The 12,803-nt window shown below is 37.5% G+C and overlaps 1 protein-coding gene across 1 annotated transcript in view; it reads right to left on the reverse strand.

Moving 5' to 3' along the window:
- DOCK5 (dedicator of cytokinesis 5) overlaps positions 1 to 12,803 on the reverse strand; it is a 210,921-nt gene that overhangs the window by 78,073 nt on the left and 120,045 nt on the right. Inside the window, exons 26-30 of the mRNA XM_007938781.1 lie at positions 10,048 to 10,143; positions 5,770 to 5,868; positions 3,948 to 4,042; positions 2,398 to 2,476; positions 1,423 to 1,523 (exon numbers count right to left, since the gene is read on the reverse strand). Coding sequence (XP_007936972.1) covers positions 1,423 to 1,523; positions 2,398 to 2,476; positions 3,948 to 4,042; positions 5,770 to 5,868; positions 10,048 to 10,143 — 470 coding nt within the window. The remainder of the gene's footprint in view (positions 1 to 1,422; positions 1,524 to 2,397; positions 2,477 to 3,947; positions 4,043 to 5,769; positions 5,869 to 10,047; positions 10,144 to 12,803) is intronic.

Raw genomic sequence — 12,803 nt, forward strand, 5'->3', positions numbered from 1 at the left:
CAAGATTATCTTCTGTGTCTGTGTTAATTGGTTTCCCTTTTCTTTGTTGAAGAGGGTCTGTGCAATCCTTCTGCCTAGTCCGCCATCTTCCAGAATTATTAATTTAACCAGCTACTTTATTTGCCAGACTTTGCATTAGCTGACTTCATTTATGGCTGCTTAAGAAAAATCAAATCCATCCTTTAAAGAAGCTATATTGCCACTAAGATATTGTGAAGAAACAAGATCAAGGTATCTATCTTAAAAATAGATATTCCTCAATAGTCACCCTTCAGGGAACTCTACAAAACAGGTTTTACTTTTATCTTTCAAAGTACTGTCACTAAATCTCTTAGCCACCAGTCTCAGTTTCTTTAAAAGAGAGAAACCACAAACAAAGGGATGCTAATTTCCCTAGAATCCCAGGTAGCCCAACAGGGGGAACTCAACTAAAATTTTACAGCCTTTAAATTATAATTTCTCAAGTTTTTTCTAACAAGATACCCTTTGCATTTTCAGATTCTCAATCAACTGCAAAACAGACCTGAGCTGATAGTAGTAAGGTTCCCCTAAATTTCTCATCAATTGTGCTGTTGTTGTTGTTATGTGCCGTCAAGTCAGACTCAACTCATAGCGACCCCTCCTTGGGTTTCCCAGGCAGTATCACTACGGAAGTAGATTGCCCCATCTTCCTTCCGAGGAGTGGCTGGTGGGTTTGAACCACCAGCCTTCTGGTTAGCAGTCAAGTGCCTTAGGCACTATGCTACCAGAGCTCCCGATCAATCATGCAGGTAACTCCATTTTAAATTCCAAGTGAAGAATCTGGAGGACATTTTCTGGGAATATTTTTCAAAAATTCTTGCTTTCCCTGGTGAAGTGACTAGGAGATACCGTAACTGTGCCAAAGGAGTGTACTCTGAGAAGGAGGATTGAGGAGGAGGAGGAGGCCACTCTGCTTGCAATTTGGATAAACTGCCAGCAGATGGGGTGTGCTGGCTAATCCAAGTGTCTCTCCAGGTATTCAGTTGTTGTCAAGTCAATTCCCGACTCATATCAACTGTGTAGGACAGAATAGAAGTGGGTTTCTAAGGCTAAGTTTTTATGGAAGCAGACTGCCACATCTTTCTCCAGTTGAGCTGCTGGTGGGTTTGAACCACTGACCTTTTAGTTAGCAGCTGAGCACTTAACCACTAAGGGCTCCTTTCTACAGGCATAGATTCTGAAACAAGAAGAGGATGTGACTCATCAGAAAATGAATGGGAGTACTGAGAAAAGTGAATTGAACCTGGGGACATCTGTCTACTAAAGGATCATTTTAACTAGCTCACTGACAACATGGGTAGCTATTGAACAGTAATTTCTGTGATACCAAAAATACTGCTCTGAATATAAACAAAAGAATCACATTTCCAAATTTTTAAACAAGTTTAACAGGACACTTACTTTTTTACAATTTTGTTGCGCTTGGCTTGTGAGAAGCTTTCAAGCTGAAGGGATTCATGGGTGAGAAATGCTACTGCCAAATGGAAGTAATTGTTCCAAAGCTGTTCAAAATTAATTGAGTGGGTGAAAATAAATGGAAAATAACATTGTTTTAATAAGGGTAATGTTAAAACAGTGCCAAATGGTAGAAAGCCACTATCCAGGAATGATTGAAAAAACAAAATAAAATCCAAACGACTTATTTTTCTTTCTTGAGTTTCAATTATTCAGTACTTTAAGACTAATATTAATGTTAAGTTTTAATACGATATACTATATCTTACTATAGTTGTCTTTACTCCTGGGAGAGAGAAAAACTGTTGCCAGGAATGTACATTGAAATAGCCTTTCTTTATAGTGGGTCGTTTCGCAACACGTATGAAAAGTCCTAAAATTCTGCCACACATTTGAACTAGTAAATACTTTTAGGAGTTTATGTTAATGAAATAATTGTGGGTAATTTAAAATGTTTAAAACAAGAAAGACCATCACACTGCTATTTAATAAAATAGAAAGTGGAAACAATATAAATGTTCAAAAGAGGAGTTCAGTTAAATAAATCATGGTCAAACCATATAATGCACTGTGCTTAGTCACTAAAAATGTTGTGAATATATTTTATATCATGCAAAAAGTAAATAATAAAGTAGATTAATAAGTTATCAAAGAACTGTACAGCTTGATTTAATTTTGCTACATATGCATACACACACACAAAAACACACAGAGTTTCCTCTACATAAGACTTGATTTTAAAACCTACACAGATTACAAAGACGTGATATATAAACAAAGGCACATGCTTTAGGGATGAAAAAGAAACAAGAAAACATTCATTTGAAAATGATGAAGTCCTAGGTGATGTTTTCCAAACTGAATAGCTCTCTCCCTATGACTGAGAATTCAAGGAACTCCTGGGCAAAATCACATGCTTACCTGAAGTTCAAAGCTTGCCTGGTCCATGAAGAATCTTGTGAGAACTTCAGCAAACTGATTAATAGCACGAAGAAAAACCCTGGAGAAGGAAAACACTGGATAAAGAAGGCAAGTTTGTTCTCTTTGGAACATTCTCCCTTCCATGTTAAAAACAAATGAAAAAAATTCTTGGATTTGGAAAGCTAAATAAATCCTTTAAGTCTGTCAAAGTCTTAGGGAACAATAACAGCATGTAATCTACTGATGAGGAGACAGAAGTTGAGTTTCTAGAACTGACTAAAAGAGTTACTCAAGGCTGAAGTACAATTGAGCCAGTTAGAGGCAGAGCTGAGAATACACGTAAGACCTACTGAAACTCAGACCAGGGCTCCTGGAATTATATTATGATGCTTCTCTTTTAAAAACTAGCATTTCAGATACAACTTTTCTCTAATCTGTATGTAGTCAGGAAGAGTTTTTCTAATCAGGTATCAGGGCCATAAACCAAAAAAACCAAACCACACTGCTGTGGAGTCAGATCCAACTCATAGCAACCCCTCTTTGGGTTTCTGAGGCGGTATCACTATGGAAGTAGATTGACCAACTTTCCTTCTGAGGAGTGGCTGGTGGGAATGAACCGCCAGGCTTCTGATTAGCAGTCAAATGCCTTAGGCACTATGCCACCAGAGCTCCCTATCAGGGCCACACAGAGTTAAAAATAATAATTACAATAATGATTTACTCTACTTAGCTCTTTTTAAAATCCTAAAGCCTTTTTAATATCATACATAGTTTATCTCACTTCTATTCAACAAGTATTTGTGTGGGCCAGTAACTTGAAGGGGCTGGCTTAGGTGCAGCAGGGCTGGCGTAGGTGCAGCATTCAAAGACATGGTTTCTAGTCTCAAGAAGTTTACAACTTCATGGGAGAAGTTTATCACCTGTAAGTTTAACCATGACCCAAGACAAACAGAAAATCCTGAGAAAGTTTCAAAGATTTATGGGTGATCAATGAAAGAAAAGATGGCATCCAGGTTAGAAAGAATTCCTTCAGAGATGGCACTTGAGAAGGGCTTTAAATGATGGGTAGAAGAACGCTAACAGCCAGAGATTATGGAGAAGACATTCCAGGTGGAAGACGCAACATGAGAGGCAGCAGAGAACATGCTTAGGAACTGGAAAGAGGCCAGTTTGGTTACAGCACAGGTTGTAGAGAAGATGTGAAAGATAAGGCTAGAAAAACTGGTGGAGCCAGGCTACAAAAGGCCTTGAATGTCAGGTGCAGGAGGCCATCTGGAGCCATTGAAAGATTCAGTGTAGAGCTGATGTTGAGGACAATAAATAGGAAAGAAATGAGAACAGAACTGAGAGAATGAGTAGAAAGCCCAAGTTGAAACAACTGAGTAGCCCAGGGAAAATCAAGATCATTATCACAAACTAGGATCATGGCATTGGGAAGATCCTTACTTTGTAACTGATGGACTTGAGGCAAAGAGATATTATTTCACTAAGGTCACAGAGCAAGTTACTAAATATTCAAACATAGCAGGATCCATTATGGCCTATCTTACCTGCTCTGCGTCATATTCATGACCATCCAATCTTTGGCATAGACATTCTTTCCAATCAGATCCTTAAACATGATAAAGGTTTCCATGAGGAAGTCCTACGGAGAACAAAGGATGAATAGTTGGAGAAGAAATGGCTACATTAATAGGTTGTTCCTCCTCATGTGGCCAAGAAGGAACACTACATCAGGACAAGATTTTCCTAGTCTCACAGTAACAACTTATTTTATGATGAAGATTTTAATCTTCATCTGATGTGACTTGCACTACAGCATATGATTCTATGAGGAAGACAAGGACAAAAAACATCATTTGCATTTTAATGATAAAACTGAGGCTGAGAAAAATTAAATGACTAGCCTTTCATCACAGGACTAGGAAGCAGAACGGCTGGGATGAGAAGCCAGGTGTTTAGACCCCAAGATTAGAGCCTTTATCTACATACACTTTGCTGCCAAGTGTTGTCTGAATAAATCTACTACATTTGAAAATAATTTACCAGAAAACTGAAAAAATGGATACTTTTCGTAAATCTGAGTTCAACTGTCCTTTACTATTGTTAGAATAGAATAAATGTGTTACAAATAAGAAAAAGTCGTAACTCTTCATATCCTAGAACTCTGTCATGTAGAGCCTTGAGGAAGCATCCCAAATAGTCCTTAAGAAGAGATTTTAACAGTGGCTCATGATGACTGTAGTAACTAGTAATGTTAGCACACAGGAAAATCAGCTAGTCAAAGGGGCTGTAGGCAAAAAGTAATTCAAATAGGACAATCATTAAATATCAAAGCTAAATTTTTTGAAAACTTTCTAATTTACTATTTATTAGTCAGCTAAATTTAGACTTTCTCCTGGGATTCTTGAAATGAAAATCCAGTCTAGTTTCTCTGGCACTAAACTAAGTAGTTGAACCCTTAGGAATTATACGACATGACTGTAAGAACATGGCACTTGGGAGGCAGGAGGCCTGGGCTATATTTCTAATGACATCTCTCCGCAAAACAGCCTAGGAATGGAAGTGACTTCTGGCCATGAAGTCTATGTTACACTTGAATCTTCCTTCTGGTTCAACGAAGTCACACTTATCTAGCCTCATTTCTGAAACCACAGACTTCTTTCAAGAGTTTGAAATTTTTCATCATACATTTTAAGTAATTCCAACAATTTTAGCTATATTTCATTGTATTACCTTTTTAATTAAAATCAACACCAATAATTCATGGCTTATGAATCAAGGATTAAATTTGTATGCCAGTTACCTGCCCTGACATTGACTCTACAGTCAACTCCCATGAAGGACATTTTAACACCCACTACTAGATCCTGAAGGGAAGGCTTTTATCCTTTCAGGCTACCCTTCACCATACGTTTAATAGCAACTATGAGAATACAGTTTTCCATTTAAAACAAAAGACAAAGTATATTACAAACATAATAAGGGGAAGAAGTTAGCTCTTATTTTCTTTTGCAGGGAAGACAAACTAATGATATCAACCACATCTTAGAAGACTTTGAAGACCTTGCTTCCTAAAATCTTTGCATGGAGCAAGTAACTACTGCCCCTCAAAATGAGACACTATCTCTGTTCCCAGGAAATAAACATTTCCAAATGTTTCTACATCAGGGCTCTAAGTCTAAAAGACATAGGGAATTGCCAGATGACCTTTTACTATGCATATTGTGAGCTTTAAATCCTTTTCCTAATCACTGTGGACAGCCAAATAACATTGGAAGTTGGTAGGAAGAGATCCCAGGACTCATTTTGTGGGTGATGTGCTTTTGTTGAATATAAGAAGGTTACAAGGACCTGATGAAGACAACTTACAATGATGTCTTGTCTGGTTTTGAAAGTGCTGATGTAGTGACTGTAGTGGCTGTCATCCATTTGCTGCAGGATTGCAATCATGCAAGCAACAAAACTACCCTGGAAGGAAAAAGAAAATAGAAGTCCAAGACTCCTTAGGCTACCAAGCAACAAAATAGTATTTGAGTGTAATGTACTTTGCTTATTCCCACCCAATTAGTTATGTAGGGACCTTTCCAAACTGGAAACATCCTATATTCCAAAGTAGCAAAGGGGATGTAATCCGCTATTCTGCTTAAAACTACCACATTTTAGGTTTTTTTTTTTTTTTATTATTATTACTATTATCCCCCAGGATCTAGAAGCCCTTACTCATCCCATTAACTGTTATGATTTGTGGAATCCTATAATCAAGAGATATTTGTTAATTCTAAGATCTCAACTAGATTATTAGTTAAGATATAACAATTTGTGGGTTTGGCATTCCTTGTTGAGATAGAGTTAAAAATATCTGAAATATTTTGATCATTTAAACAAATTTGAATTTGGGTGAATGTTAGGAAGCAAAAAAGTAGTAAAAGTAAATGTGGAGGAGTGGAAAAGAGGATTGGAAATGATAGCTCCCTGCTAAAACATGTGAATTTCAGTTCTCCAACTCTACCTGGGGTCACCATGACTTGGAACCAACTTGACAGCAACTGAGTTGCTTTTTATTTGTTTTCAGAATCCATTACAAGATTGGGCAATCTACTTCCATAGGGATACTTCCTCAGAAACCCAAGGAGGGCTCGCTATGAATCGGGATCGACTGGATGGCAGCAAGTATGGTTTTGGTGTTTTTTTTAGCCATTTAGTCCCAGTATGTTATGCATGTGGAAATATGGACCTGATTTGAGGAAAGGAATTAAATAACTAGATGAATAATGTAGTTTTCTATTTGTGAAGTCAGGACGTACTTATCCTCTTATATTCAATTAATTTCTACTCCAAACAGGTTTGAATCTGCCAGTTTTTGATACAGATTATCTGCCAGAGGGCAAACATCTAGAAGTACTATACTATACTTCCATGAAAATGACAAATTTAAATGAATTTGGCACAAAACGAATGAATATATAGCTGTTCTTGGGATGGAGGGAATGATTTCCTAAACATAAAAACAATGAAAGAGTCTCCATTAACACCTCTCTCTGTCTTTCTGTATCAGTCTATCACTCTTGTTTAAAAAAGTTTATCGTAAAATAGTTTTAAATATTTTTTCAGGCCTGGAATTGAACACACTCCTGTGGCTTCCAGCCAAACAACACATCAGGTCGCTACACTCCTTAGAAGAGTCAACCATGGGAGATCAGTAGGACAGTATTTCCACAGAGATAGCTCAGAGGCCAGGAATGCACAGGAGAGAAGGACACAGGGAAAGGGTAATCACAGTGAGGAAGTAGGAAGACAGCTTTCATTGTGGAGATTGCAATCAATGTCATGAAACAAAATGTACATGAACTGTTGAATGGAAAATGGATTTGTTCTGTAAACTTTCACCCGAATCACAATAAAAACAAACAACTAACCAACTAAATAATGATAATTATACTTATTTTTCCTTTTCAATATTTATACTAAGAATCTGTTTCTTATTTACATTGGCTAGAAATTATAGAAGAATGCTAAGCAATAGTGTTGAAACTGGAGATCTTATCTTGTCCTGCTGATCTCCCATGGTTGAGGGTTCTAAGGAGTGTAGGGATCTGATGTAAATGTTCGTTCACCCTGTAGGCCTGTCTGTTGTTTGGCTGGAAGCCCCAGGACTGAGTTCAATTCCAGGCCTGAAGGAATATTTAAAACTACTTTACTATAAACTTTTTTAAATAAGAGTGACAGATTGATACAGACCTATCTTATCTTGGTTCTTTTATCATCAGTATATTATGTTGCCTAATGATTTCATGTTTAAAAAGCATCCTCCTATTCTTAATTTGGAGTAAACTTTAAATTTATCATATATCATCATAAGCTTTTTTTTCCTTTTTATTGAATATGTACATTTTATTATGGACTCTCTAATTAACTATCCTTGAATACCAGGAATACATTATATTATGCCATGTACATTTTCTTTTTGCATATTTCTGTCAATATGCTTGTATCTTTATATGTTATTTCTCTCACTTCTCTTCCTTCTTATGTTTTTCTTTCTCTAAGCTTCTCACTTTGCTTCTTCTGATACTTCTGTCACTAAATTCGGGTATGTTTAAATATTATCTGTTAGCCAGTATACATTTCCTAAACAACGTCGTTATCAGTCCTCTTTACATGTTCTTTAAATGGTCTCCCAATAGAAATTATGGTCCATTCAGTGTTTGTTTTTTTAATTTTGTAATATTTCTAAAAGACTCTAAAAAGCCTATCAATTTCAGCTTATCCCAATGGCTCTTCAAACTCCTTTTTATCTTCTTGATCTACTAAGTTGCACTCAAGTCTATTAGTAGTTATTTCAGCAAAGTATGAAAGGATTAGTGAATGATGCTAATTTTTAAAACTCTATTTCTACTTTTAGGCATACAAGTGATTCTACTATTCTTCTCTCCTAACTCATTCTTAGCCTCTAATAGTCAATACTTGAAAAGATAGATCAGTGAAGCAATATACTTTATTTTTGCATAAGTAATTAACAGTAATATTATCAGGGCACAGAAATAAATAGCAATTAATAGATTTTAAATTTTCCTCATCCTTTCTGGTGGTAAACAAGTTACTAATTTTTGCCAACTATTTTAATGCTCTGAAGGTATACCTTTGATATGATATAGGGGGTTTTCCTATTTTTCCATATACATTTATAAATGCATCCTGATTCCCTCAGATATTTCACTGAGAAAGAGATCTGGGATTACCATCCCACCAACTGCCATCAATTCTATTCTGACTCATGACAATCCCACGTGTGTCAGAGTAGAACTGTGCTTCATTCAGTTTCCACTCACTGCCTTATAAAAAGCAGATCACCAGGTCTTTTTTCCAAGGTGCCTTTGGGTAGACTTGAATCTCCAACCTTTCAGTTAGCTACTAAGCAGGTTAATCATTTGCACTACCCAGGAACACTCCGATCCAGGATTAGCCTAATGAAACTTTACTCCTTTAATATAATGTCTGAATTTTTCTCTACTATTCTTTGGATTGGCTTGCTTTTTAACAAGGCAACAAGACAGTTCTACTGGAAGCCATTCTTTAAAAAGTTTCTTTTCTTCTGGAACAAAAGGGGAGGACCAGCTGGGGAGTATTGCAGGACACCAGGCTATAAGCAAGCTAAAACTGAAGTGGAAAATGATATGGGGGGGGGGGGAACAGAATTTATCAGGAGTCCACTCATGGAGACTATAGTACATAGTTGGAAACAACTTGGGGAAGTTGCTTGGAGATGGGGAATGGTTGATAAAATGCACATACTCTGCAGTCAGGCTGCTCAAGCCCAAACCCCAATTCTACCACCCAGTAGCTGTGGACAATTTTCTTATTCTCTCTTTGATTGTTTCATCATTTGAAAAATGGAGTTAGTAATGGGACTGCTTCCTAGGATTATTGTGAGGTTTAAATGTAAACTGATCAAAACAGTTCTGACACACACAAAAAAGTCAGCTACTTACTACTACTATTATTATCATTAGAGGTGGTTGTATTAATATTATCACTATCATTATTGTAAGAAGAGTGAATCCAGAATAGAGCATACACATTGAGAGGTAAAACGGAATTGCTGGGCACAATTTAGGAAATGTGAGATGAAGCCACCAAAATGCCTCATTCCCTGCTCACAAAGGCTCAGATTTGCCTTAAATAAAATATTTAGCAAATATTTAAAAAACATTAGGTTGAATGGATACCAAGTTATCAGACTACCTAGGGGGCCTGTGTGTTTCAGTCTATCTCTGCTTGAATATATTATAATGGGCCTTTATTTAACCTTCAACATGAGCATACTGCTCAGAATGGCTCTGCATGCCTTTATTTGTGGGAACCTTGAAAATATTCCTCCCATCACTACCCCACCAGTCTACAATAGAAATTCAGTATCAGAATCAAGATCTGCTCCTGGTTATAACCATGTCAGCCAGTCAGGGAGGTCTCTGTAAAGTTTCAGATGCCATTCCTTTCCTGAGGTAGATATGCTGCACAGTGTACAGGCACAGGTTATAAATGGTGATTTGAGATGCCTCAGTGAATTCAGTCTCAAGGCTCTGGTCCTCAAGCAGGTGGGGCAGTGAGACGTTGCAGTTGCGGTATATACACTGAGGAGATACTCACAATGTGGGGAGACTGACGGCTCATCCCAATCACAGTGCGGTTGATCCTTCTCAGCAGCCGCTCCATGATCAGCTGTATGTGCATGGCGGTGGGGCCCTGAGGGGAAACACAGGAACTGACACCATTTCTTCTGACTCAGCTTCATTTTTCTTAAGGGAACCTTGGACAAGATATGTTTTCTCTTCAGACAGAGTTCTAACTCTTTGCTACAAAGCAATTCCTTGTCCACAAAGGAAAAAAGGTTTCATGGGACAATATGTAACATTACAAAGGAATCAGCTGAGAATAATTAGTTATAACATGTGAAAAGTGAATGTGGAGTGTAAAGGAAGGGTGCTTCCCAAATAACTCAGATCGCTCAAGTCAGTGAGAGCTCATCATGCCCATCGATTCAACATAGTTTTGGGGGAACTATTAGCATGAGGTACTCAGTCCTGATGCTCAGCAGATTACTGTTGCACAGGACAGTTACCCACATGGGGAAGTGAAAGGCAAAATGACAGAGTTCTTAAAAAAAATACAGAATTCCTGCCACCATCTGTGTAGGAGAAAGAAAAGAAATTTGAGACTAGGAGAATTAATTCTGACTCTGTCATGTCTGATTGTGAGTAATTATTTGATTTCACTGAGCTTCAGTTTTCATAGATGCAAAAGGAAGATGACAATGCTTCTTTTAAAGGAATCAGTTGGACTGATTACACGACAACTGATTGCCTAACAGTTTTTTCTTCTTTCTTTCCTTCTTTCTTTTGTTTTTGCATTGTGGTAGGAATATATATAGCAAAATATTTTCCAATTCAACAGTTTTTACATGTATAATTCAGTGACTTGATTATGTTCATCATGTTGTATATAACCATACACAATGTCCTTTTACAAGTTATTTCACCATCATTAACAGAAACTCCATACCTCCTAAACAATGACTTCTCCACTCCCTCTAACAATGCTGTTGTTGTTGCTGTTGTTACGTGCCGTGGAGTCGGACCCGACTCATAGTGACCCCTCCTTGGGTTTCCAAGGCAGTATGCAGTATCACTACAGAAGTAGATTGCCCAACCTTCCTTGCAAGGCTACCACTAATAAACTTTTAAAAATGTATAATTCCCTATTTTACGTATATATAAAAAAATTCATTATCACCTCATTGATTCTGACTCATAGTAACCCTTCAAGACAGAACTGTCCCATTGGGTTTCCCAGGCTGTAATCTTCACAGACCAGACTGCCACTTCTTTCCCCTACAAAGCAGCTGATGGGTTTGAACACCAGCCTTTCACTTAGCAGCCGAGTATTTAACCACTGTGTCACCAGGCACAAAGAATAAACTGTCAGTAATTACAATCTTGAATTATATGAAGAGATAAGAGAGAATAAGAGAAGATACACTGAGCTAGTTCATACATTTAAAAAATGTTTCACAGTGAGAGGAAAAGAAATTATTACAGTCATCACATTCTGGCAGGGAAGAGTACAGGCAAAACATAAAATAAGCCAATTAAAATTTGCTTGCTCAGCATTTAAAAACAGGCCATTCTAGGCATTTCTCAAGAGGCCTTCTGTGTTGTAAGAATATTGTGTAGGTAGAGATATTACATATTAAAAAATAGGATCAAGATGTTTAATTAATAGCCTTAGAGAAGTGGAAAAGACTCAGAGGTCATCTAGAGCAACACTTACATACTGCCATGTAGGAAATTGAGGTACGAGAGATTAAATGACTTGCCTGAAGATATGGAGCTACAGAGAAGTAGTATGGTAACTAGAAACCAAATATTCTGATTCTTTAGTTTCAGATTAACTTTGGATCATATGTACATATGCCTTTTAGAACTCTGCAGCCCCACTTAAGCCAATGTACCTAGTTCATTGTTGTCAATTTTAAGGGCTTAGAGTTTCATTTTACTATTTTAAATAATTACTGAGTCAGAAAAGATTTTGCTTTTTAAAAAACTATTTTTCTGACATGACTGGTCATGTTTATTTATTTGCTGCAAAGTCCTTGGTTACAAACCCAATCCTTTATTACAACATTCCCTGGGAAAATTTATTATATTTTATAATGTGGTTTCCAGGAATGCCTTTAAGTAAATTACAATATGCATATACTTAAAAACCAGGTGCCATCAAGTTGACTCCAACTCATGGCGACCCCATGTGTGTCAGAGTATGCCTGTGTTCCACAGAGCTTTTCAATGGCTGCTTTTTCAAAAATAGATTGCCAGCTCCACCTCCTACTTTGGTGAGTAGTGACTGGGATCTTAAAAGCTTACAAGCAGCCATCTAAATGCAACAATGGGTCTCTCCTCGTCCAGAGCAAAGAAGAATGAAGAAAACTAAAGATTCAGGGAAACAATTAGGCCTAGCAACTTGTACACCATGCGATCCACAACCTACATGACTATGAGACCAGAAGAACTAGATGGTGCCTGGCTACCACTGTCAACCACTTGGAGGAGGATCTATGTAGGAGATCCTGGATAGAGAGGGAGAACAATGTGGAACAAAATGCAAAATCATTTGGGAAAAAAAAAAAAAGGTGGGGGTATCAGGTTTGCTGGTCTCATAGAGACTGGTGGAACCACTGAGACTCTGGCCCCTAGATGCCCTTCAGGTCTGGAATTGAACCCACCCCTGTGGCTTCCAGCCAAACAAAAGACAGGCATATGAGATGAACATTTACCTGAGGTAGATACACTCCTTGGAGAGAACAATCATGGGAGAAAGAAGGGCTGTTTATGCACAGGGAGACAGCT

Source organism: Orycteropus afer, unplaced genomic scaffold (assembly GCF_000298275.1).
Source record: "Orycteropus afer afer isolate SDZICR_OR568_19922 unplaced genomic scaffold, OryAfe1.0 scaffold00053, whole genome shotgun sequence".
Lineage (NCBI taxonomy): Eukaryota > Metazoa > Chordata > Mammalia > Tubulidentata > Orycteropodidae > Orycteropus > Orycteropus afer.